We start from the raw sequence: 27,315 nt of genomic DNA, 5'->3' as shown, positions 1-27,315 counted from the left end.
ATCATTCTGCGACCTTGCATGAGGTTTAAGATAGCAACTTCCTCAGGGAAGAATTTCAAAAATATGGTCAGGGAACTAGGTAATTCATGGAGACCTAAGGCAAAGGAAAGGCTTCAGAGGGCAGGAGAAGGAGAAAGGAAGGAAACTGTATATGAGGGATCCTCTGGAAACATCATAGAAGCTCACAGCTCCATTGTCATAATCCAGAAACACTCCAATCCTACCCAGAGGCCTTTTCACAAACTGAACTAAGGGTGGGGAGTTGGTGAAGAGACTACACTGGTCGTTCACCTTTTCAGAAAATAGAAGAAATGCTTCTTCATAATTAATACGGATAATAGTATCACTTGTCAAGATATCTTTAGTGACCCCCAGAATCCAGTTGGAGAAATGTGCCACATCCAGCTCCCAGTAATGCCTCCCGGAAGTGAAAGCCTGAGCTCCCCAGGCCACAAAGCTCTCCCCACCATCGATCTGTCTGGACAGGCCGTGGGGGTCATCTCCCGACATCACACTTGCATCATCAAGGCTCACATGGTGAATGGTTGTCTGAGTCAGAACATTATCCACTGTAGAAAGACAAAAAACCAGGTTAGCAAGTGGGATTTCTGTGTCTGAGAGGCAGAGACTCTCTACCCCCTGCCTTTTTTCATTTTTCCTCCTCCAAGTAAACACAAAACAAAGCAAAAGGAGTTCAGACTGGCTCTACAATGAACAACAAGATTTATCATTCTCTCTACAGCATACAGAATGCCTCAAATCATATAGAAATGGAAAAAACAAACAAACAAATGAACAAACAAACAAAAAAAACCCCAACATACATTATAAACTGTGTGAAGTCTCTAATGTCAATCTCTTGATAGTTTATTTCAGGGTTCACCTAAAATATGTTTTATCTTTTGTTTAGAAAACTTTCTTGTGTTCTTTGTCTTCAATATTATTTAATAGATAGATGGCACTTTGCTGTCAAGTGAAAATTTACTGGGGTGTATTCTCTCTATCTATTACATTCTCAAAGGTTCAAACATTTGATAGAAATCCATAAATGCATAGTTTTGCAGCTTCTGAAAGTATATTCTGGCTAACCATGTTCCCTTATCCCTTGCCTTTCTGTTGTCAGGAGATTGATTTAAGAGTGTTACAGTTATTTGGCATAAGCCAACTTTAATCTGTTTTGTAAATTAATCCTTATTTTAGGAATAATAAATATTCTCTGTACAAATGCACATAACAAATGCACATGAAATGCAGAACACATTAAAAACCAGAAATGCCACAATTAATCATTCAAGAGTGAAATAACCTGAATAAACACAAAGTTGATGGCTACTCACGAAGCTAAATATTCTCTTTATAACAACATGAGCATCCTGGTTGTTCTACTATTGCTTCCCTTATGCCAGTTGTAACTTAATGTATGTATCTGTATTTTCAGTAAACTACAGGTGGCAAAGGTCAACTTTGACTTCTGTAATCTGACTACATAGGCAGAATAGATGTTACCACTTTGGGAAGTTAAGTACTATCATATTTCAGAAAAAACAAAATAACAACAAAAGAAGGTTCCTTTCTAGGAAACTCTAATGAAGCATAGTCCTGATCATCACAGGGCTGACCCTTACCTCTGAAGTTGTTCAGCATGTCTAGGATTCCAGTGACAGGCCAGCAAGTGAGCTCTGGGTTCACTGACTGAGGCTTCTGCATATGTGCCAAGTTGGTCCTGAAACAAATAATATCCAATACATTTCAAGGCCAAAGTCTAAACACATTATCATTGCATAAAAACAGCTTTTAACCCAGGACATTTTGTTAGAATTCTCCTATTTTTGGCTAACTGCATATACAATATATTCTACACAGTTGGGAATATAAAAGCATTACCATACTGTTTACTAAATATAAATTATATCAAATTTCAACTTCTCCGTTATTCTCAAATATTAGTCCAGTTTTCCACTCATTGAACCTCATTCCCTTCCTCTATTCCATCTCAGATAATTCAAAGATCCTGGGCATTTTACAGAGAGAAAAAATTCAGGCTAAGCCTTTGAGATTGCAGTCAGCAAGGAGTCAGCAAGGATGCATTCAGTGTCTACAAGGAAGAGTTCATTGATACAGACCTGTTTGCTCTTGTCAGACCAGCAAGGGATTCCAATTCCCACCTGGTTACCTTGGTCTGAAAGTCTAACTTAGTGTGCAGCAGAAAGCCACTCGCTCTGAGGTCCTTGCTTACAAGGGAGCTTGCAACGATGGACTATGCTGAGTCACTGCTACTCCTCTGAACAAAAGCACAGTTCCTCTTCTCATTCTTAGGGAATTTGTCTCTTTCAGGCCTTTTTCACCTTCCAACTCACAAGCATAGGTGCTTCCTCTGTGATATATTAGCAAATTCCTTCCAAAGTTTTATTGTGGTGAGGTTGGAGAGGATGGGGTGAGTGGCTGAAACAAAGTCCAGCATGTCAGAATGTTTTCAGAAATATTTGATTTCAGCAAAATGAAAAGGAAATTTCTGAGACCAAGGATCAGAAAGCCTTGAAATTCTTTTGAAATAAAATAGAAAATAGCCACAAAGATGATATTAAAGGTTCTGCACCTATGGATTCACATGTGGATTCAACTTGTAAATTCTGGGTTGCTTACTTATGTACTTATTTATTTATACATTTTATGTATAAATACATATTTATGTATTTTATTGAAGTCCTTGTTGGACCTACTATTTTAAATATAATTTTAAATATAGCAGTGTGTACATGTCAATCTCAAATTCCCAGTCTATCTATTCCTCCATTCTTACTCCTGGTTTTGAATAAAAAAAATTGGAGAAGAAATTTCCAGAAAGTAAAACTTGAAATTCCACATACCAGGGAATTTTTTGAATAATATGTAATTTGCCTTGTGTATATTTGCTGTTATAAGTAGTCTAGAGATGATAAAGGGAGTATTCTTGTAAGTTAACTGCAAATACCAAGGCATTTTGTATAAGGAATCCTGCATTCTGGAATTTAGATATTAGGGAGGACCTGAAAACAATCTCCCCTGATACTAAGGAACGACTGTGCATCCATTTCATCAAAAAGAGAACAACTTTTCCAGAAATAAAAAATCATTAGTGTATACTCACATTTCCAATACATTTCCCATGGCCTGCAAGGAGAAAAAAAAAAAAAGATCATGTTAATCACGAGATTTCTGTCTTTTTGCATCTTCTTCTCTATTCTTTATTCAATAAGATACTGTTTTGCTAATTCTCTTCTAAGGAACAGTCAGAAGGCATCGTAACAGAGCTTAAACTAAAATATGATGGGCTTCCTCAGTGCACATTAAGGAAGGAAGGGAGCCATGAAGAGTACATAATGATGTAGCAACATCTAAGATTCCAATGTCACTCATTGCCCAGTGCTATTCCCAAGGACAGAGCTCACCATCTATGAAAACAATAAACCAAAACAGGGAACCATATAAAGTGAATTATAGAGTGCATGGAAATTGATGACTAGTATCTCCAGAAAATCTGGGATAACAGGGAGTGACAAGGGTTTAGGGGAACACATTTAGATTTACTCCATGAAAGTTAACGTTCTCCTGGTCATGGAATTTTGCTGATTTTGGAAACTTATCTGGATAGTACCCCGATCACACTAAAAAAGAAAAAAAAAGTCCTATTTTAGCTAGGAAATGGGCAAAAAATCTTCCAAAAGTTACCAGGATATGATAAAATAGGGGAGTGGACAAATACAATAATGGGGGTCAAGGAAAATCCTTTCTTAGCTGAGAGTACCGGTATATGCAGGGAACATTTCAGTGTCACAGCAACTTGTCTAGAAGAGTGTTTCTCTGAGGACGGACACTCCTTTCTTACCTGGAGCAGCTCCGTGTCTGGCTTGTGGCACATCTCAGTCAGCTTTCTGTACATTTCTTTCAGACTTTCTCTCTGTTGAGTCATTCTGAACACACTCTCCTTGAGTTGTAGACAAATCTCCTTGGCTTCTTTCTTCAGAGCCTCCAGATGCAGTTTCTCCTCCTCCTGGAGCAATGGATGCCTCCTCTGATATTCAAATTTAATCATTACCTTCCTTAGGGCCACATATTTCTGAGGGGATAGTGGATTCAAAGCATTGCTTATGCTCACATTCAAAACAAAACTCAAATAATATTTCCTTGATGTCATCAAGAAAGCTCTTGGCAAAGTTTTTGCCTCACACATCAAAGGTCCTGTATCTGCTGGTCTTTCCTGTCCACGCATTCTCTGAGTTCCTAGTATCCTTCTTTGCTCGAATCAGGCCATCTGAGGGGTCCAAGCTCTCTCCCTAGGAGGATTCTCTAAGGTTCTTACTCTATTCATTATTTCTTCTCTGACATGAATCTTGCATTTCTCTTGTCCCTTTCCCTGATTTTTCTAAATATCTGTTAATGAGGTAAACCAAACTTTGTACAACTTTTAAAATATGCTCTATTTTCCCTCTAGATACTACTCTATTCACCTCTCCCACTTCACTAGTCACACTTAGGGCAATGTGTCTTATACTTCGTTTTCATTTGAAAAGTTGTATTCAAATCTTCAAAATTTGACCTAGGAACACTTTTCATGCTGTGGTTTTCCCATGTACTAGCATTCTTTAACTAGCATGCATTGGCCTGTTTCAAATGTGATCACTGATAGTTCATTTGAAACCACACCTTTTCCAGGGAAGAGACCAATGAGAACTTAAATGGACCAAACAGCTGGAATTATATGAATATCTATACAAATAAATAGCAACTTTTTATTCTTACCTTAAATGACCAAGTTTTTTTAGCTTCCTGGTTCAGAATGAGTTGCATTTCTTCTCTCTTTTTCCATAAAGAGCCCATTCTCTTCAGAAATTTTTCCTGCAAAATACCCATGGGATTTAGTGACATGGAAGATGAGACCGTAAATTTCATCCCCTTATTCATGAGCAAAAAGGCAGTTGTTGGCTACACAGAAACCTTTAGTTAGAATGCTGCGGTCAGATTTTCCCACATTAATCTGAATCTAACACTTGAATGTGATAGTGACAGAAGTGTATGCTAGAGAACAGGGGGAATATTACAGATAACAAAATCCATACCCTAATAAACTGAGACTCACATATTTATATAGCCTGACTAAGAAAGCCTCACGCTCCCATCAGAAGCCTGGGGCCCTGGTGCCACCCGCCCCGGGATGCTGCATTTCCTCACGTGTGGACAACTGGGCAGCAACACTGACAGGACACATTATATGTGAGGGTCCACATTCAGGAATCCCACCTCCACTGTCTCCATCCCATCACCATCACAGCACCCCCGCCTTCCTCTCTGACTTGGGAGCCTCTAGACCCCAAACTGCCCCAGGGCATCACCTACCCGGGACTCCTCAGCAGCCCTGTGTGTGGGACGGTGGCTGTGAGCTGCGTGCTCGGGGCGCTCAGAGCAGGGCCCGCAGAGCAGGGTCTGGTCAGCCTCACAGAAGAGGCCTCTGGCTTCCTGGTGTGTCTCACAGATCTGCTCCTCAGAGCGGTGGTCGTGGTCAGCTCTGGCCTGCCTGGCAAGGGAAGCCAGCCTCTTGAGGACAATGTTGGTTTTGAAACGGGGCCTCTCTGCTATTCCCCTGCACTCAGGGCAGCTCCTTGGAGTCTGGCCTTCTTCCCAGCAAAGGCTCAGACAGGGACGGCAGAAGCTGTGCCCACAGTCTATGGTGACGGGGTCCAGGAAGCAGTTCATGCAGATGGAGCAGGTGAGTTCCTGCTGGAAGGTTTCCAGCTCGTCTGAATCCATGTTTCTAAACATTAAAGAGACAAATAAGAGAAGGCAAGAGAAAACGTGTTTATTCTGCCTGCATCAGGGGAAATAAAGCCTTTGGCCCAGTCCTGTCTTGAACTCTAATTTCCATATTTGCTAAACCCCAACACAAACCTGCATGCTTAGTTGCTTAGTTGTGTCCACCTCTTTGTGACCCTATGAACTGTAGCTCACCAGGCTCTGTTCATGGGATTCTCATGGCAAGAATACTGGAGTAGGTTGCTGGGCCCGCCTCCAGGGGATGTTTGCTACCATGGACTAAGCCCATGTCTCTTAAGTGTCCTGGTTTGCCAGGTGGATTCTTTACCACTATTGCACCTGGAGTTCCCCAATGGCTCAGTGGGTAAAGAATCTGCCTACAATTTAGGAGAAATAGGAAATGTGGGTTGGAGGCCTGGGTTGGGAAGATCCCCTGGAGAAGGAAATGGCAACCGGTCCCAGTGTTCTTGCCTGGGAAATCCCATGGATAGCGGAGCGTGGTGGGCTACAGTCCATGGGGTTGCAAAGAGTTGGACATGACTGAATGACTAAGCAGAAACACAGTACAAACCTGGAAATGGTGACTACAGACAGGTTTTATTCTTGCTATAATAAAAAGGATGAAATTAGATAAGAGAGTCACTTGCAACTATTTTTTTGTTTAAAGTTAACCTGAGGATAAATATTAGGATGACTCCAGAGTAACTTTCGTCAGCTGATTGGTACAAAAGCATATATATAATCTCAATCTGTCGCGCTCTCTCTGTCTCTCTCCATTTTCCCCTACTTACAACCCACACTAACACACACTTTGTCTCTTCGCTAAAGTTCTCTAAGCCTTCTGCCTTTAAAGTGACATATATGCTTTTCTAAAGCCAAATAAAATTGTTTATGAATAATTTAAACAATATAATTAATGTTTTCTTTTACTTGGACATTCTGAAACTGTAAACTGGTCAGTGTTTACTTACAACTTAAATTAACAAAACTATTCCTTTCAAGACAAAAAAATAAATAAATAAATATAACATTGCTAGTTTAGGAAGACAATTTTTCCTGGGGTCAGTTCAGATATTCCGAGTATGTCATATTTTGAACTGGTGAATATTCCCACTATAACAATAATATGTAAAAAAGAATCAATTCTTTACTAAAGAAAGTGAAGATGAAAGCGAAGTCACTCAGTTGTGTCCAACTCTATGCGACCCCATGGACTGTCGCCCACCAGACTCCTCAGTCCATGAGATTTTCCAGGCAAGAATACTGGAGTGAGTTGCCATTTCCTTCTCCAGGAGATCTTCCCAACCCAGGGATTGAACCCGGGTCTCCCGAATTGTAGGAGACACTTTACTGTCTGAACCACCAGGGAGGTTCCAATTTGACTCTACACTGTTTACTAAAACCTTAGAAATAATTTTACTATACCCAAAGATTTCCACCTACACTGGAAACTCCAAATACCTGGTTAATGGAAGCAACATAAATGTTTCGCTCTTTGCTCATTCCACTTCTTTAGAGTCCCTATTGGTTGATTGGATCTATTTTGAACACTTTTCACTTATGGACTGCAAAGTGATGTCTTTAAAACGATAGCAAATGTGACCATTTCAAGAAGGTTTTCTGATTAATTTAACCATTTAACTCATATTCATCTGTGTAAAGACTATGAAATGTATTAATTATGTTGAACATTTTAGGAGTACTATGTGTTTCATAAATACTTCTGTATTTATAAATATGTGCATCAAATGAGGAGATAGCTGATGAACAGGGAGAAAGTATAAAGAAGACATGTGTAGAGTGGGCTAGAAATTGACCAAGAATTCTTTACAAATAAAATCACTTTTATGCTAATGACACTGGGAATCATGATAGCATTAAAATAATAGAAGAACTAAATGGGCTTCCCCAGTGTCTCCATGATAAAGAATCAGTTTGCAATTAGATTAACTCCTTCTATATGGATTAACTCTTTTAATCTTCTAAACAATATTTACTAATTTTCTATTTTTACCCACATTTTATAAGGAAATTACTTGACATAGTATGGATAAAAGATATTACTTGTTTGCAAATCCCAGAGGTAATAAATGCTTGATGCATTGCATCCATACAGATATTACTGATAGAAATAAAAACAAATTACATTTCTGTCCATAATCACCATTAAAGTTTCATTCCTAGTGAACATAGCAGAATTTCATCTACTTTGATTAGAACTCACCACTGGGTACAGTTGAGGAATGTTCAACTCCTATGCTGTTAGTAACTCTGCAGGATTCAGTTCAGCTTGAGGTGTTCACCTCTGCCTGGCAGAAACTTCCCAAAGTCTCCACAATGCAGCCAACTCCAGTCCTGGCAGCTCTGGACTCTGGAGAAAAGTGAGTGTGGATCTTCAAGAGATGCTTTATATAGTCTCTGAAGACCACGCCCATCTCTTCCAAGTGATAGTGTTATCAGCCCTGTGAAAAGATAGAGATGCACATGATTAGATTTTCCCAGGGTTGAGAACACTTTCAGATGCCAATGATTGAAGTCCTTTGAAACCTACTTAATCCAATTGTCACAATCCAATCTCTACTAAAAAGTCACATTTTGAATTTATAGTTGTAATCCATGAAGTTGCTGTTTGGACAATAAATAAACTCCCCGGATGTGAATATCTCCATTTAATGAACTGCATCATAGTTCTAATTTCAGATGACCAGTATATCTATTACTTTGGGCAAGAATCCCTTAGAAGAAATGGAGTAGCTCTCATGGTCAACAATAGTCTGAACTGCAGTTCAGTTCAGTTCAGTTCAGTGGCTCAGTCATGTCTAACTCTTTGTGACCCCATGGACTGCAACATGCCAGGCCTCCCTGTCCGTCACCAACTCTTGGAACTAGCTCAAACTCATGTCCATCGAGTCAGTGATGCCATCCAACCATCTCATCCTCTGTCCTCCCCTTCTCTTCTTGCCTTCAATCTTTCCCAGCATTAGGGTCTTTTCCAATGAGTCAGTTCTTCTCATCAGGTGGGCAAAGTATTGGAGTTTCAGTTTTAGCATCAGTCCTTCCAATGAATATTCAGGACTGATTTCCTTTAGGATGGACTGGTTTGATCTTGCAGTCCAAGGGACTCTCAAGAATTTTATGCAACACCATAGTTCAAAAGCATCAATTCTTTGGTACTCAGCTTTCTTTATGGTCCAACTCTCACATCCATACATGACTACTGGAAAAACCATAGCTTTGACTAGACAGATCTTTGTTGGCAAAGTAATGTCCCTGCTTTTTAATACGCTGTCTAGATTGGTCATAACTTTTCTTCCAATAAGCAAGCATCTTTTAATTCCATGGCTGCAGTCACCATCTGCAGTGATTTTGGAGCCCTACAAAATAAAGTCTCTCACTGTTTCCATTGTTCCCCCGTCTATCTGCCATTAAGTGATGGGACTGGATACCATGATCTTAGTTTTTTGCACGTTGAGTTTTTTTTTTTTTTTCATTAAACTTTTTTATTTGAAAATAATTTCAGACTTATATAATAAGCACGTTGAGTTTTAAACCAGCTTTTTCACTCTCCTCTTTCACTTTCATCAAGAGACTCTTAAGTTCCTTTAGAACTTGGGTGCAATCACAAAAATGACAAAACGATTTCAGTTTGTTTCTAAGGCAAACGATTGAACACTGCAGAAATCCAAGTCTGTGCTCCAACCACTGATGTGGAAGAAATTGAAGTTGACCAATTCTATGAAGACCTACAGCACCTTCTAGAACTAACATTAAAAGAAAGATGTCTTTTTAATCATAAGATATTGGATTGCAAACGTATGAAGTCAAGAGAAACTTGGACTACCAGTCCAGTTTGGCCTTGCAGTATGAAATGAAGCAGGGCAAAGGCTAACAGAGTTTGTCCAGAGACTAAACTGGTCATAGCAAACACCCTTGCCAAAAACCCAAGAGATGACTCTATGCATGGACATCACCATGCACAGAGTGCATTTTGATCAATACCAAAATCAGATTGATTATTATTATTTTTATTTTTTTTTGCAGTCAAAGGTGGAGAATCTCTATACAGTCAGTAAAAACAACACCTGGAGTTGACTGTGGCTCAGATCGAGAGTTCTTATTGCAAAATTCAGGCTTAAATTGAAGAAAGTAGGGAAAACCTCTAGGACCTTCAGGTATGAGCTAAATCAAATCCCTTATGATCATACACTGAAAGTCATGAATAGATTCAGTGTATTAGGTTTGACAGACAGAATGCCTGAAGAACTATGGAGGAGAGTTAGTAACATAGTACAGGAGGCAGTGACCAAAACCATCCCAAAGAAAAAGTAAATGCAAGAAAGCAAAGTGGTTGTCTGAGAAGGTTTAACAAATAGCTGAGGAAAGAAGAAAAATCAAAGCAAGGGTGAAAAGGAAAGATACGCTCAACTGAACACAGAGTTCCAGAGATAAGCAAGGAGAAATAAGAAGGCCTTCTTAAATGAACAATGCAAAAAATAGAGGGAAGCAATGGAATGGAAAGACTAGAGATCTCTTAAAAAAAATTGGCGATATGAAGGACTGTTTCATACAAGGGTAGGGATGATAAACCACAGAAACATTAAGGACTGAACAGAAGCAGAAGAGATAGAAGACATGGCAAGAATACACAGAAGAACTGTATAAGAGGCTCTTAATGACCTGGATAGCCATGACGATGTAGTCACTAACCTAGAGCCAAAGATCCTGGAATATGAAGTCAAGTTGGTCTTAGAAAGTATTACAAAAAACAAAGCTAGTGAAGATGATGGAATTCCAGTTGAGCTATTTAATTACTAAAAGATGACGCCATTAAACTGTGGCACTCCATATTTCGTCAAATTTGGAAAGCTCATTTGTGGCCACAGGACTGGGAAAGGTCACTTTTCATTCCAATGAAGGGCAATGGTAAAGAATGTTCAAACTACCCTATATTTGCCCTCATTTTACATGCTAGCAAGCTTATGCTCAAAATCCTTCATGATAGACTTCAGCAGTACATGCACCAAGAACTTCCAGATGTACAAGCTAGATTTCAAAGAGGCAGAGGAACCCAATATCCAATTGCCAACATTTGTTGGATCATGGAGAAAGCAAAGGAATTCTAGAAAAACATCCACTTGTGCTTCACTGGCTACACTAAAGCTTTGACTGTGTGGATCACAACAAATCGTGGACAATTCTAATGAGCTTGGAGTACAAGACCACTTTTCTTCTCTCCTGAGACAACTGTTATGCACATCAAGAAGGAAAGGTTTGAACCAGACATGGAACAGCAGGCTAGTTCCAAACTGGGAAAGGATTACAGCAAGGCTGGACTTGTCACCATGGTTATTTAACTTGTATGCAGTAAGTGTGTGTGTGAGCTCAGTCGCTTCAGTCATGTCTGATTCTTTACCAGCCTCTGGACTGAAGTCCACCAGGCTCTTCCATCCATTGGATTCTCTGCCCGCCATAGGTGTGACGGAGCTCCCAGGAGTCTGTGACTCCCCATTTCTCTGTGAGTGATCTTGTCCCTCAGGACTCCTGCAGTGAACTGCGGAGGGGAAGCTATGATTGACTGGATGTAGAGAAGTTTCCTTTAGCAACTTTGTCAGGCTTCTGGCGTCTTTCTCCCTTCTCTCTGAAGTGAGGAGTTGGCCCTTCCTTATCTTCAAAATGGAGATGGGCATGTGGGCAGTAACAATTCTATATGTATTTTCATCCTTTTAGCTGCAATGAGATTTTCTTATCCCAAACATTAGAAATTAAAAATTTAAAACTCCTTGATCTGAATTAGCTTTTCCTTAATACCAGCCTCCTGTGACTCAGTGGCACTAATTTTCTTGGCCATGTTTAAATTTCTCTGGTTTCTGTTCCAACCCATTCCTCATGCTCCTGGTTGTAAGGGAATCATGCTTTTTGCCATACATTTGATTTATTGTACTATGCTATGCATTTGTCCATGATCTGGGTAAGTATTTTAGTGCAGAGATTACTAAACTATTTGGGAATTCATGTACCACTATGGGACTGCTTTTGTAATTTTAGTTTCTTTTAAAATGTGTTTAAAGCTAGTGCCATCTCATTAAACTTTTCTAAATATTCTTGGCTAGCTTCATTTTTGGTTCTCATGGACAATAAGTATCACACAAGTTCATGCATGCATGCTGAGTCATGTCTGAGTCTTTGTGACCCCATGGACTGTAGCCCGTCTGGCTCCTCTGTCCATGGGATTCTCCAGGCAAGAGTACAGTAGATTGCCATTTCCTCCTCCAGGGGATCTTCCCAGCCCAGAGATCAAACCTCGGGTAATCCTGCATTGGCAGGCAGTTTCTTTACCACATGAAATTGTGTTCCTATATATAAAAAGAGTAGAGTTTTGAGGGTTCATCTTACTCCTTGATGCCTTAGTGAAATACTTTATAAATATACAGGTCGGGCACCTGCTATATAGCACACAGAACTCTTGCTCAATTGTTATGTGGCTGACTGAATGGGAGGGAGGTTCGGAGGAGAATGGATTCATATACATGAATGGCTGAGTCCTTTTGCTTTTCACCTGAAACTATCACGGCATTGTTTTTTTTTTTTTTTTTTCCTAAAGGTTTATTTATTTTGGCTCCATTGCTGTGAACCAGCTTTCTCCAGTTGCAACGAATGGGGGTTATTCCGTGTTGTGGTGCTTGGGCTTCTCAATACAGTGACTCCTCTTATTTCAGCGCACAGGCTCTGGAGTGCTGGCTCAGTAGTTATGGTGCATGAGCTTAGTTGCTCCGAGGCATGTGGGATATTCCCAGTGTAGGAAAGGAACCATGTTCCCTGCATTGGCTGGGGGATTCTTAACCACCAGACCATCAAGGAGCCATTGTACATTGTTTACTCCCTTGTACATTTACTCCAACATTGCAAATTGGCTGTTCAGTTCAGTTCAGTCACTCAGTCGTGTCTGACTCTTCGCGACCCCATGAACCCCAGCATTCCAGGCCTCCCTGTCCATCATCAACTCCCGGAGTTCACTCAAACCCATGTCCATTGAACCGGTGATGCCATCCAACCACGTCATCCTCTGTTGTCCCCTTCTCCTCCTGCCCTCAATCTTCCCCAGCACCAGGGTCTTTTCAAATGAGTCAGCTCTTTGCATCAGGTGGCCAGAGTATTGGAGTTTCAGCTTCAACATCAGTCCTTCCAGTGAACACCCAGGACTGATCTCCCTTAGGATGGACTGGTACTACAGTATAAAATAAAAAGCTTCTTTGTTAATAGATATTAACACTAAATGAATATAAGCTTAAATTCTGAATTTTCTAATGGAAGAAGATGGCATTGGTTAAAATAATAAATCTATATTTATTGCCTCACCTATCCAATCATGAACTGGGAATAAAACTCCAATAGTTTAAGATCTAATTTAAGATTAGATTTAGTGTGTCTAAAGTGACTGACTCACAGTTCATTCACACCCACAAAACGTTAAGTGAATTTCTTTCCTCCTGGCAAATCTAAACAGACCTTTTGAATGAAAAACTTGTGGAGAAGAACACTAGGCACTGCTCACACTGCCAGACAGCTCAGTCCTTTCCCCTAGAAATGGAACTGAATCCAGGGATCTAGCAACTCAGCTCCAGAGATATTTCTGCCTCTTTGGCTGGGAGACCCAGCTGCTCCACGTCATTAGACCTTCCTTCTCAGAACCTTCTCAGAACCTGCCCACTTCTGACCCCTTCACTGCAGAAGGACAGGTGCCGGGCAGCAGCAGGAGGAAAGCGGGGGTCAGGGACTCACCTTCCCGGTCTCCCCTTTCCTTGTCTGCAGCTTCTCTTTCAGTGAAGGGCAGGAGTTCTTGAACTCTCAGTCCTGGAGTCCTTCCTAGTTATTCTGCCCCCTCTCTCCAGGAGTGGGGCCCACCGGTTCCCCTGGGGGTGCAGGCTCTGGAGGTGAGCGGCACAGACTGAGTGTAAAGAGCAGCTCCGGGACCCCTGCAGCCCCCCACCCCTCCTGCACATCCTCCAAGGGGGACTCCAGGCTGAGCAGAGCCTCACCTGCGCTTTACCAGATGTGCCAGGTACACGAGCTGCTCTGGGGCCTCAGGGAAAAGCTCCCTCTCTGGACAAAACCACGCTGGGCTGTCAGAGTTTCAGTGCCTATGGAGGCGGGGACGAGAACACAGAACCCAGTGCTGCCCCCTCAAAGGTCTGCAGGGTCCCTTCCTGCCCTGAAGGAAGGTCCCAGCGGGCAGCCACCCATTGAGTCCAGGGCTGAGTCTACTGGGGCGCCGCACCACTGTGGGCAGATTGGCCTGGGGTGGGCAGGAGATCACCTCCCTCCTGGGTCCAGTCCCTTCAGAAGCTGCCAGGATTCCTTGGTACCACAGCAGTTTCCCCACCCTGGGGAATTTTGTGAGCTCCTGGAGAACCACGATTTTTAATCCCTAAACTTCCTCCTGGTCCCTGGGCCTTGGCTACTCCTGGGGATTTTCCTGAGCCAATGGAGCAGAAGACTTTTCTTCAGACCCTCTTGAGATCCAGTCCTTGGGAAAAGGGAGGTCTCTCCTACCACCAGCCCCTGGAAGCAGGTGTCTGAGACCCTGCAGGTCAAAGAGCTGGGTCCCCAGTCCCCTGGCTCGTCCTACTTGCTGCTCTGTTCTGTCCAGGGGGCTTCAGGATGTGGGCCTCTCCTTGGTTTGCTGCAGGAGACGTGACGCTCCTCACTGAGCCTAGAGCTGGAATTGTCGGAGCCTGGGTCTCTCAGATACCTGGTTGGGGGAATCAGGAATGGTACCTACCTTCCCGTTGAATGTGGTCTTCACCTGCCTGCGACCTACATGACACTTAACCTTGAGTCACTCAATGTCTTTCCATAGATGGACTTATACATGTAGCTACATATTTTTTTCTGAAGAAAATAGGTAAATAACAAACAAAATAATTTGTGTTTTAAAATATAACAAATAAAAAAAGTGATATATATTTACATATCCAGTGATATATTTTTGTTAATTATTTCTTTCTTTAAACAACAACCCTCACATTGGATGCAGAAATAAACTCGTGTTAGCAACCAAATGTCAATTTTCTCATAGGTAAATTCAAATTCATCTTGAGGGAGTTAAATTTTTATGCCAAGTAAAAGCTAAGGTGTTAACATTCATTATGTATCTAGAAAAAATGGTTAACTTTACCAGCTGAGCCACAGGGGAAGCCCAAGAATACTGGAGTGGGCAACCTATCCTTTCTCCAGCTGATCTTCCTGACCCAGGAATCGAACCGGGGTCTTTTGCACTGCAGGTGTATTCTTTACAAACTGAGCTATATGGGAAGCCCAACTTTATTCTACAAGACCTAAATAATAATAATAGAATAGTACAGATTATCATCCTTTTTAGTTGATAATTTACATAGTATCTGCAAATGCTGCTGACAGCCATGATAACTCTAGTCATCCTCCTAGCAGCTTTTCAATAAATCCCGGGTACTCTGACTTCTAGTTTGGGCTGTGGGGTCCTTAGATACCAGACAAGTGGCAGATGACAAGGCTGAGAGGTCTGGCCACCAGATAGGTCACAAGAATTTTCTGTGACTCCCTTGGGCTTAGAAGCATAAACTCTGCAGATTTGCGGACCACATGGTTCCATGATTCTTGTGCAACCAGGAGTGGAATCCACATGTGTGATGTGTGTGTGTGTGTGTGTGTGTGTGTGTGTGTGTGTGTATCTGGTGAGACTAGGAATGTTGGGAAATACTGATTGGAATCACTGCCCTCCCTCCCACGCCCACCACACCCAGGACTCCGACTCCTTTGCTAAACCTGCTCCCAGTATTTCCCCCACCCTCCAGTTGGTATTCTACCTAATTTCTGGGAATGCCTCATTGTGCATGCCTGCTGATCCTCTGGTCCTGTAATTCCATTCTCCATACCCACACCCTGCACTCCTGATTCAAGGGATGGGATAAGACAGGATCAGAGGGGTCAGAGACCACTCCAGCCAGAGAAAGACCATCACCCTCTGTAACTGCACTGTACTGTGTTGCCTATCAAAATCTTACATTCACAAAAATAAGCCAGCAATAGCATCCTATAGTATTTCACATAGAATTTCTTAAGAAAATGATATACAGAAAGAGATATATTTAGTAGCATGGCTTTTAATTGCATTGTTCCTTGTTTTGTTCCTCAAAGTCTGCGTCCAGTTTAAAAATAAGGCCTGGCACAGAAATTGGATGACTAAGCTGAGGGGACACTTGGCAGCACTGAAGAAAGTGAAACCTCTCCCTTCAATGTCAAGGAACACACCCATCCTGCCCGGAAGTTCCTCTGTGTAAGGAGAAAACGTTTGAAGGATGGTTCAAAGAATATGAAGAACTCCATCCTTGACACTGTAAGAAACTGAATGTCTATGTGCCACCTTATCCAAGAAACCAGAAACACAGCTGGACTTCAGTCCCGGGAGCCCACTGCATTCTGCACCCAGTGACGCTTTCTAGACAGCTTTCCCCGTGGTCTCTCCCACAGCAAACTAGTTAGACCTTTCAGGATTCAAAATGCACCTTGATGATATGTCTACACCTTCAACTTCTCACATTGTCAAACAGCCTGTGACTAGTGTTGGTGATTTTGTTATTTTAGGAAACTTAGCACCGTGAAAACAAAAGAAGAATCCAGTAAAACTCAATTTTATTTTTATTTTTTAAAAATTTTAATATTTTTTTCCATTTATTTTTATTAGTTGGAGGCTAATTACAATATTGTAGTGGTTTTTGCCATACATTGACATGAATCATTCATGGATTTACATGTGTTCCCCATCCTGATCCCCCCTCCTGCCAAAACTCAATATTAAAGTGGCAATTGTGTTTGACATAATAGAGTCACTCTATGTAGAATTTTCCTAGATTAAAAAAAAAACCAAAACACTAAAACCCAAAAACCAGACAAAGACTTCCTGGATAGTTCTGACTGAAAAAAAAAAATAGATTCAGACACTACCAGCATATCTGCTGAAGAAATGATATCTAACCCCACTAGACAATTCCTAAAAACTCTGAGATTACAAAGGGGAAAGGGAATCATGGCTACTTCTCTCTGGTTACTTTTCTGTCCACAAGGAAGTTCATGATCTGTGCATTGCTTCAAGTCCTTAGTAATATAAGTTACCTCCAGTGCTTCTTTGGGTTGGGGGAGAAAGTGACTATTCTTAGACCAAAATACCTGGTGATCACATTGTCAGGATTATTATGACATGGTAGTGGAGAAAATTTACACTGAAAAGAAAAACCTAAATGCACCTCCTTAGAAGAGATTGTCCTCCAGGTTTGGCTCTATATAGTGTTCCTTCAGTCACCAACTTGTATTATTTTCTTGTTCATAAAAATTGTTTTGCATACTTAGTTATTTTTATTCATATATCAATTGTAGTGTTCATTGTAACAAATTTAATTACTGAGAAATGTTTAGGGGAAATTGTTTTTAGATGTGAAGTACCATATCCAAGTTACTGTTGCTATGCTTAGTCAATCAGTTGTGTCCCAATCTTTGAGACTCCATGGGGCTGTAGCCCGCCAGGCTCCTCTGTCCATGTGGATTCTCCAGGCAAGAATACTGGAGTGGGTTGCCATGCCCTCCTCCAGCGGATCGTCCCAACCCAGGGATCGAACTCAGTTCTTCAGAATTGCAGGCAGATGCTTTACTATTTGAGCTACCAGGGTAGCTCATCAGAGTGACTGAACTGAACTGAACACAATGGTTAAGATTGCCAATGCAAAACCATGTTCGAAGGACAGGGATGTGTGGTTCCACCAATGGGCTATATTATCTTGGAAAGTTTGAGTCTGTCCCTCAGTCCAGTGATGACTCCTGGGTTGAATTCTGGGTTCACAGATTGGTACAGGGACAGCAGCGCTGACTCATTCCTGCAGAGTTTCCTCAGGATGGGGAACAGATGTACACCCACGGCTGATTCATGTCAATGTATGGCAAAACCACTACAATATTGTAAAGTAATTAGCCTCCAATTAAAATAAATAAATTAAAAATATTTAAAAAAAGAGCTTCTCTTTTGGGTCCTACATGTTTCATCATAGTGTTTATGAATGTCATACATATTCACCTGAAAATGTTTCATCAAACCTTTTTCTCATGCCCAAACACTAGATACATTTGCATCATTCTTAGAGAATCTTTCTAATTTTTCTCATCTGCCTCCACTGGCTTGATTCTCAGATGTACTTGCCTCTCTCACCTGCTACTGAAACAGAACAGGACCCTATGCTCCTTTTAACTTCTGCCTCCAATGTACTTACCTGCCTTTTGTCTCTAATCAAAAAATAAATTTACATGTGTTCCCCATCCTGATCCCCCCTCCCACCTCCCTCCCCATCCAAATCACATGTAAATCCATGGCTGATTCATGTCAATGTATGGGAAAAACTACTACAATATTCTAAAGTAATTAGCCTCCAACTAATAAAAATAAATGAAAAAAATACCACTAAAAAAATAAATAAATTTAATCAAAGAAGTGAGAAAATCCAAAAACAAGGAAAACAATGAAACAAGATGAAATAATAATAGTTTAGTCATTAAGCAAAGAACCTTTAGTTCCTCTTCAAAGACTATAAGTAATATTCTGAGCCATATGCTTTGAGCAGTTTTGTAGAAACTAAAAATCCCACTCGATGGAAGAAGTTAACTGCATGATTACCAGATTGTCCATGACATGTTGTTGTTCATTCACTAAGTTGTGTCCAATTCTTGGCAACCCCATGGACTGTAGCACACCAGGCTCCTCTGTCCTCTACTATCTCCCAGAGTTTGCTCAAATTCATGTCCATGGATTCGGTGATGCTATCTAACCATCTCATCCTCTGCTGCTTCTTTCCCCTCTTGCCTTCAATCTTTCCCAGCATCAGGGTCTTTTCCAAAGAGTAGGCTCTTTGCATCAGATAGCCAAAGTACTGGAGCTTCAACTTCAGCATCAGTTCAGTTCAGTCACTCAGTCGTGTCCAACTCTTTTCGACTCCATGGACTGCAGCACACCAGGCCTCCCTGTCCATCACCAATCACCGAAGTTTACTCAAACTCATGTCCATTGAGTTGGTGATACCATCTATCCATTTCATCCTCTGTTGTCCCCTTCTCCTCTGGCCTTCAATCTTTCCCAGAATCAGGGTCTTCAAATGAGTTGGTTCTTCACATCAGGTGGCCAAACTATTGGAGTTTCAGCTTCAGCATCAGTCCTTCCAATGAATATTCAGGGCTGATTTCCTTTAGGATGGACTGGTTGGATCTCCTTGCTGTCCAAGGGAGTCTCAAGAGTCTTCTCCAGCACCACAATTTGAAACATCAACTCTTCAGCACTCAGCCTGCTGTATCATCCAACTCTCACATTTGTGGGGCTTCCCAGGTGGCACTAGTGGTAAACAACCTGCCTGCCGATGCAGGAGATGTAAGGGATGCAAGTTCAACCCCTGCGTTGGGAAGATCCCCTGGAGGAGGAAATGACAACGCACTCCAGTATTCTTAACTGGAGAATCCCATGGACAGAGGAGCCTGGCGGGCTACACAGTCCATAGGGTCACAAAGAGTCGGACATGACTGAAGCAAGTTAGCATGCAGGCCTTCTTACATTTGTACATAGCTACTGGGAAAACCATCACTTTGACTACATGGACCTTTGTTGGCAAAGTGCCGTCTCTGCTTTTTAATACTCTATCTAGGTTTGTCATAGCTGTTCTTCCTAGGAGCAAGCATCTTTTAATTTCATAGCTGCAGTCACTGTCCACAGTGATGTTGGAGCCCAAGAAAATAAAATCTGTCACTGCTTCCACTTTCCCCTTTCTATTTTCCATGAAGTGATGGGACCAGATGCCATGACCTTTCTCCTTTGAATGTTGAGTTTTAAGCCAGCTTTTTCACTCTCCTCTTACACCCTCATCCAGAGGCTCTTAGTTCCTCTTCACTCTCTGCCATTAGTGTGGTCTATATGCTGTTTCTGCATGGAGTCCCCTCCTGTCTCCTATATAGCCCTGGAATTCCCCATTTAAAGTTCTTGCTTACAGATTGTCAGCAGGGAATGGGTCTTTGGACATACAGGTTTGCTCCAGCAGTGACTGGTCTCCAAAGTAAAGCAGTCTTTCCCTTCAACTAGCCTTGCCTCTGGAGTATTACCTTTCAAGTGGTGAGCAGCCAGATCTGCCTTTCATTTAATGCTACTTGGGGAAAATTAGCCTATGCACCAGAGTAAATTTATCCATTTGAATCTTTTCTTTTTAATAATTTTATTAATTTATTTGTTTTTAACTGTGCTGGGTCTTTGTTGCTGAGCCGGCTTTTCTCTAGATACATAGAGTGGGGATGACTCTAGTTTCTGTGCATGGGCTTCTCATTGCTGTGGCTTCTCTGACTGTGGAGCCCAGGCTCTAGGATGCTCGGGCTGCAGTAGCTGTGATGCATGGGCTCAGTAGTTGCAGCTCCCAGACTCCAGACCACAGACTCAATAACTGTGGCACTCAGGTTTAGCTCCTTCAGGGCATGTGAGATCTTCCTGGATCAGGGATCAAACCCGTGTCTCCTGCATTGGCAGGTAGATTATTTTTACCACTGAGCCCCACCAGGGAAGCCCTGAATTAGAATCTTAAACACATAGGTAGCAGTTTATTACCCATTGACTCCTTCAAGACATACTTTTGCAACACAGGAGGAGAGAAAAAAGCCCAGACTAATTTCTGAAAAAGTGACATGGGAAATCAAATTCACTACAATGAACATTGCAGTACGTGTATCTTTTCCCAGCTGGTCTTTTCATTTTCTTCAATAAATAGAAGTGGATTTGCTGGATCATGCAGTGTTTATGAATTATATAGTAGTAATTTACTATTACTACATATTGTAGTAATAATGTAGTAGTAACATACTATAACTACATATTGTAGTAATGTACTATTGTTTTGAAACTTTTAAGATTTTATCAACTTAAAAAAATTTTAAATATGATTTTTTTCTTCTGTACTCTTTATTTTACACTGCAAAAAGTTTTACAGTCTATTCTGGTAAGTGAACTTTCAGGATTTCTGTGTCTTGAGGTCTCACCATTAAAATTTCTGAAATTTCCAAGGTATACAGTCTTATTTTCTCTGTCAGTGTCATTCTGTTAATGTATGTATATATTAATATTTAATTGTCTGTGATATAGAAATTCTTTATCTTATGAATTTTAAAGGTAACCTATTTCACTTTTTCCATCTGCTGTTGGCTACATATAATAAGAAGCAGAAGATATTAGGAAGATGTGGCAAAAATACACAGAACTGTACAAAATGAAAAAGAAAGATCTTCACGACCCAGATAATCACTATGGTTTGATCAATCACACTCACCTAGAGCCAGACATTCTGGAATGTGAAGTCAAGTGGGCCTTAGGAAGTATCACTACGAACAAAGCTAGTGGAGGTGATGGAATTCCAGTTGAGCTATTTCAAATCCTGAAAGATGATGCTGTGAAAGTGCTACACTCAGTATGACAGCAAAGTTGGAAAACTCAACAGTGGCCACAGGACTGGAAAAGGTCAGTTTTCATTCCAATCCTAAAGAAAGGCAATACCAAAGAATACTCAAACTACCGCACAATTCCACTCATCTCACATGCTAGTAAAGTAATGCTCAAAATTCCCCAAGCCAGGCTTCAGCAATATGTGAACCGTGAACTTCCAGATGTTCAAGCTGGTTTTAGAAAAGACAGAGGAACCAGAGATCAAATTGCCAACATCTGCTGGATCATCAGAAAAGTAAGAGAGTTCCAGAAAATCATCCATTTCTGCTTTCTTGACTATGCCAATGCCTTTGACTATGTGGATTACAACAAACTGTGGAAAATTCTTTAAGAGTTGGGGATACCAGACCACCTTACCTGTATCCTGAGAAACCTGTATGCAGGTCAGGGAGCAACAGTTAGAACTGGACATGGAACAACAGATTGGTTCCAAATAGGAAAAGGAGTACGTCAAGGTTGTATATTGTCACCATGCTTATTTAACTTATATGCAGAGTACCTCATGAGAAACGCTGGGCTGGAAGAAGCACAAGCTGGAATCAAGATTGCTGGGAGAAATATCAATAACCTCAGATATGCAGAACACCATCCTTCTGGCAGAAAGCAGAGAAGAACTAAAGAGCTTCTTGAGGAAAGTGAAAGAGGAGAGTGAAAAAGTTGGCTTAAAGCTCAACATTCAGAAAACTAAGATCATGGCATCTGGTCCCATCACTTCATGGCAAATAGATAGGGAAACAGTGGAAATAGTGGCTGACTTTATTTTGGGGGGCTCCAAAATTACTGCAGATGGTGATTGTAGCCATGAAATTAAAAGACACTTACTTCGTGGAAGGAAAGTTATGACCCACCTAGACAGCATATTAAAAAGCAGAGACATTACTTTGTCAACAAAGGTCTATCTAGTCAAGGCTATGGTTTTTCCAGTGGTCATGTATGGATGTGAGAGTTGGACTGTGAAGAAAGCTGAGTGCAGAAGAATTGATGCTTTAGAACTGTGGTGTTGGAGAAGACTCTTGAGAGTCCCTTGGACTGCAAGGAGATCCAACAATTCCATCCTAAAGGAGATAAGTCCCAGGTGTTCATTGGAAGGACTGATGCTGAGGCTGAAACTCCAATACTTTGGCCACCTGATGGGAAGAGCTGATTCATTTGTCAAGACCCTGATGCCAGGAAAGATTGAAGGCAGTAGGAGAAGTGGACCACAGAGGATGAGATGGTTTGATGACATCACTGACTGAATGGACTTGGGTTTGGGTAGACTCCGGCAGTTGGTGATGGACAGGGAGGCCTGGCATGCTGTGGTTCATGGAGTTGCAAAGAGTCGGACATGACTGAGCGACTGAACTGAACATATAATAAGCATTTTAACATTGGTGAAAGATCTTTTTGTTATGAGTTTGTACACCTATTAACTTACTAAAGCAGAATTTATTTCAAGTAGGTAGGTTTATGTTAGTTATTTGGGATTTATCTGTACATGTTGCAGACACAAACCTTCTAATAGAGGGGAAACTAGGTGGGGTGACCAATATTAGGTTGTGAATTTTACAAAGAAATATGTAAGATGCTCTGAGTCAACCCAACAAGATGCCGTCATTTAGTTCAGAAGCTTTACAAATAACATCATGAAAAAGAGATTTTAAAGCTGAGACTGGATGAAGTAATATGTACAGCAGCGAAAAGAGAACTCCAATTCTGCCTTATCCCACTAAGCTGGGTAAAAAGAGCAAGGTGTTCTTTTACATCCAGTTACCTTAGAAATCAAAGGAGCAGACAAGATGTAGAATAATGAGCATACAGTATTCCAAGATATATCATTTTTATTTAAAAATTTATACAAATTTATATAGTTAATATATCAACCTTTTAAAAATAAATTGATACATTTCATAAAGGAACATGAAATTACAGAAAGTCATACAGACACAAATTAGTGATGCCAGTTATTGACATTTCTGATACCTGTTTTCAAATTTCTAAAGTGCCCTTGATCATGGGTATCCAGAGCATAGAAAAGGTTTGAGAGGAGACGAGAAGGAGCAGGAGAGGAAACTGCAAATGAGAGAACTTCTGGCCACAATCACCGAGCTCACGACACCACCGCCATAATCCAGAAACACCCCCACATGGCCTAGAGTCTTTCTGACATATTGAGGTAATAGTGGGGAGGCGGTAAAGTAACTGCACTTATTGTTCTCTCTGATACAAAGAAGTAGAAAAATTCCCTCTGAGTCAAGGACCATGTCACTGTCTCGTGTCCAAGAGTCATTACAAAGTCCAATGGCCCAGTTGCAACAGCCCGCCACATCCACCTCCCAGTAGTGCTGACCGGAAGTGAATGACTCAGCTCCCCAGGCAAGAAAATATTTAGATCTTGGTGGAGTGTAGTCAACCCCAGGACCATCAGGACCAGCCAGCAGACACGTCTCAGACCTTCAAATACAGGGACATGATGAGTGACTCTTTCATTATCTAAAGCAATGTACACTGCAGGAAGAAGAAAAAGTTATATTAGCAACTAGTGTTACAAATTCCTGATGGACATGAGCTCTGGAGAGTGTCTGAGTTTCCTAACGTATGACTAGAAATTGGAGGCAGAACATCAAGAGAACTTGAGGAATCTTTTGCAATCCAAGATCTATAGGTCTGTCTTCATGAGAAGAAGAATTGAGCCAGACCAAATGGGAGAAGTCATAACTTCTGTCTATGAGACCTATTGCTATATTTTGGTCATTATTTTCCCTGAAACATTTGAAATTGGCAATTAAGTAAAAATTCACTGTCAGAAACAAAAGTATCTTGCGATCTCCACAGGAAATACACACTAATAACAATAATAGTAATAAAACTCTGATCACTTTTCCTGACAAGAAATTTCCACTACAGCATCAAAAATTAAAATGAAACAAAAACTTATATTTTTTGAAGTGGTTTCTTTGTGAGAATTTTCTGCCAGCACCCCTTGAAAAGAAAAGGGAAAAATCTTTTGACAAAAGAAGTCAGCTCACTTTGCCAATGTTGTATACAAACTGTGTATAAAATTTTGTGTTTATAATAAATTTGACCATAGAGGGATTTTTGTATGATGTGAGTGAAGTATGCTTTGCATTTATTACAAAGAGTTTTATAAACGAGCTAAAACTCTCTAAGCATCTCACAACCATTGACAAGCTCCCATACCTAAACCTCGGGATGTCCTGAGTGCACTTGCAGAGCCACATGCTTCATGTGAGCAGTCAGCACTAGCCCTCAGTCCGCTGAGGGCGTCGGTTACCTCTTCCCCTTGTTCACCCCCAGGGGGCTCACAGTGCTGTGCTTAGGCGCTCGGTCGTGTCACTCTTTGCCACCCCATGGACTGTCGCAGGCCAGCGCCTCTGTCCATGGGGATTCTCCAGGCAAGGACACTGGAGTGGGCTGCCATGCCCTCCTCCAGGGCATCTTCCCACCCCAGGGATCGGACCTAGGTTTTCTTCATTGCAGGCAGACTCTTTCCATCTGAACCACCAGCGAAGATAGCTTACTACCACTCATTACAAATGTCTTTTTTTCCAGATGCCTTTTAGCTTTATTCCATATACAGTATTCTCCTATAAGGGTGAGTGTGGATATTAAAATTTCCAGCATAGTCCACAGGTTGGACAGTGGGGAAAGATAACCCATAGGACAGTAACAGAGGCCAGTGTATCCCACCCCAGCAGAGGGCTGCCTCTTACCTTGGAACTGGTCGGGCCAGTCTACGAGCCCAGGGCTGGGCCACGCGCTGAGCTGGGGGGCTACAGGCCGGGGCAGGAGCAGCTGCGCTGACTCACCCCTGCAGGACAGGGCACTTCATTGGTCTTCTGGAGCTCACGTGTTCATCACAGTATTTATGGCTGCACACTCTGCGGATTTCCGTTAAATCTTCATAATTAGATTCCAGGGACATAAAAGTAATTCCTCAATCCAGAGAATGTGACCAATGGCAATTTATTTTATGAAAATCCAATAAAATTCTACCCCATCTGCTAACACTGCAATCCTAGCATCCAATTCAAATCAGTCATGACAGTATCTGGTTTCCTGCAGCCAATCTCAGGGCTACACAAAATGACTTGAAATGAAGGATGTTCAAGAGGGGCATCTGACTTTTAATGCCGTTTAGTCACCGCTGAAATACTCAGCATCTGTACAACCACAGCTAGCGGCTGAGGGGCTTAGCTGGGGCAGCAGTCCCAATTCCTGGGACCCAGTTTTCCTGAGGGCATCACAGAGTCTTTCGTTTTTGCCTCCCCGTGTGCTGCACATGGAAACCCTGAACCCGGATGATCCTCTGTTGGCCCATTCTCTCCCTGATACCTCGTTAGGTTTCTATAAAACCCTTATTCCTTGCACATTATTCTGTCATGACTTTGGGTAAATTCCCTCTGTGTTTTTCTTTTTCTAAAAATCAAAATCAGGAATGGTAGTTGTTGTCATGAGATCTTTGTACAAAACCCTAAAAGTAATTCCCTGCCCAGCTCCACCGCGGGTAAAGCAACACACAAAACTCTACCTTTGGAGAAACGGGGATCTAAATACATCCTGAAAGAGGTGATAGTGTCCTGATAACTCATGCTCCCATTTCAGCACCAACTGACTAATCACAGTTACAATTATCAAAACTTGAAAATGAGGGCAAAAAAAAAAGAAAAAAAAAAAAGAAAATGAGGGCAAATTTACCTTCCTGGACATGTTTTCATAATGCTGTACAGAGAGATATAAAAAAGAAAACGCGTTAATACACTTCACAAGATTCACAGTGAAGATTTAGTTTCTCATTTCCAAGGATGGGTTAACTCAAATTTCAGCAAATTGTATCATGTACACAGAAACAGGAGGGGAAATGAGTTACAGGGATTCCCAAATTTCTCATTATCGCCAGGTCCAGGTACCAATCCATACATCTTTAAACACCTTCTCTGTGGCAGTTGCTCAGTAGTCAAATGTATATTAGGAGAATTTAAGAAGAATTATTCTGTAGGATTTCTTTTGCTTACTTCTCCATGAAGCTTTGCAGTTCTGGTGTTTGGCAAGAAGGGCCCTTGGTCACTAGCATTACTTGGACAGATAAAACTCTTATTACAGCAACAGAAATCATGACTGCAAACACTAGATGGAAGGCAGAGAAGAGGTGGATATTATCCAAGCAGCACCATGAATCTTCAGTCCTCTTTCCTTACCTGGATCAGCTCCAAGTCTGGCTTATGGCACAGTTCCTTGAGCTCCTCATATATCTGCCTTAAAAGTTTCTGCTTTAAGTCCATATTGTATTGACTTTCTTTGAGTTGTTGAAAAATCTCTTTGCTTTCCTCTTCTGTTTTCTCTAAATGATGCTTCACTTCATGGTAGACTAAGTGAAACACCTTCCAATATTCAGTCTGTTTCATCTTCTTCCACGGACTCATGTAGCTCTGGGATGACGATGAATTAATCAGGTCACATCCATAACTGTTATCCACTATTTATCTTCTAACTTTCAGAAATGTTGGTATGTTCATTAAAAACAAAAATCTGGGAATCCGTTTTTTTTTTTATTGCTGTTGTTCTAGCTGCTTTTTTAGCGGGCGGTGGGGTGGGGGTGGGGGCGGTGCACTTTCCAGGCGGCTCTAGGGTAAAGCAGCTGCCCGCCATGCAGGAGACGTAAGAGACACGGGCTCGATCCCCGGGTGGGGATGGTCCCCTGGACGAGGGCATGGCAACTCACTCCAGTGTTCTTGCCTAGAGAATCCCAGTGGACAGGGGAGCCTGGCAGGCCACACGGTCCAGAGGATGGCACACAGTTGAACATGACCGAAGCGACTTAACACACAGCTGCTTTTATTTCATTGAACCTGAAACCAACATTTTGACTCTGAACACTGCCACAAATATCCACACTTCTTAAAAATGTGAATTTGTGATTTAATAATTGTTTTATATAATATGTGGGGTACTCCAATGACTGAAACTACTGAGTCTATCTTATCCTC

At 41.4% G+C, this 27,315-nt stretch overlaps 2 protein-coding genes across 2 annotated transcripts in view; one reads left to right on the top strand and one right to left on the bottom strand.

Annotated features, from left to right (window-relative positions):
- Positions 1-27,315, top strand: part of LOC136168683 (tripartite motif-containing protein 64-like) — a 109,072-nt gene that overhangs the window by 33,783 nt on the left and 47,974 nt on the right. The window lies entirely within an intron of this gene.
- LOC136169590 (tripartite motif-containing protein 64-like) lies at positions 85-5,784 on the bottom strand. The gene is made up of 5 exons (XM_065937437.1): positions 5,374-5,784; positions 4,780-4,875; positions 3,858-4,096; positions 1,626-1,735; positions 85-569 (listed from the first exon to the last, which is right to left on the bottom strand). Exons 1-5 carry the CDS (start codon positions 5,782-5,784, stop codon positions 85-87), a joined length of 1,341 nt encoding a protein of 446 aa, XP_065793509.1.

The sequence above is a fragment of the Muntiacus reevesi genome, chromosome 5, assembly GCF_963930625.1.
Source record: "Muntiacus reevesi chromosome 5, mMunRee1.1, whole genome shotgun sequence".
Lineage (NCBI taxonomy): Eukaryota > Metazoa > Chordata > Mammalia > Artiodactyla > Cervidae > Muntiacus > Muntiacus reevesi.
Note: the sequence above shows the minus strand (reverse complement) of the source record. Positions and strands in the feature narration are given on the sequence as shown.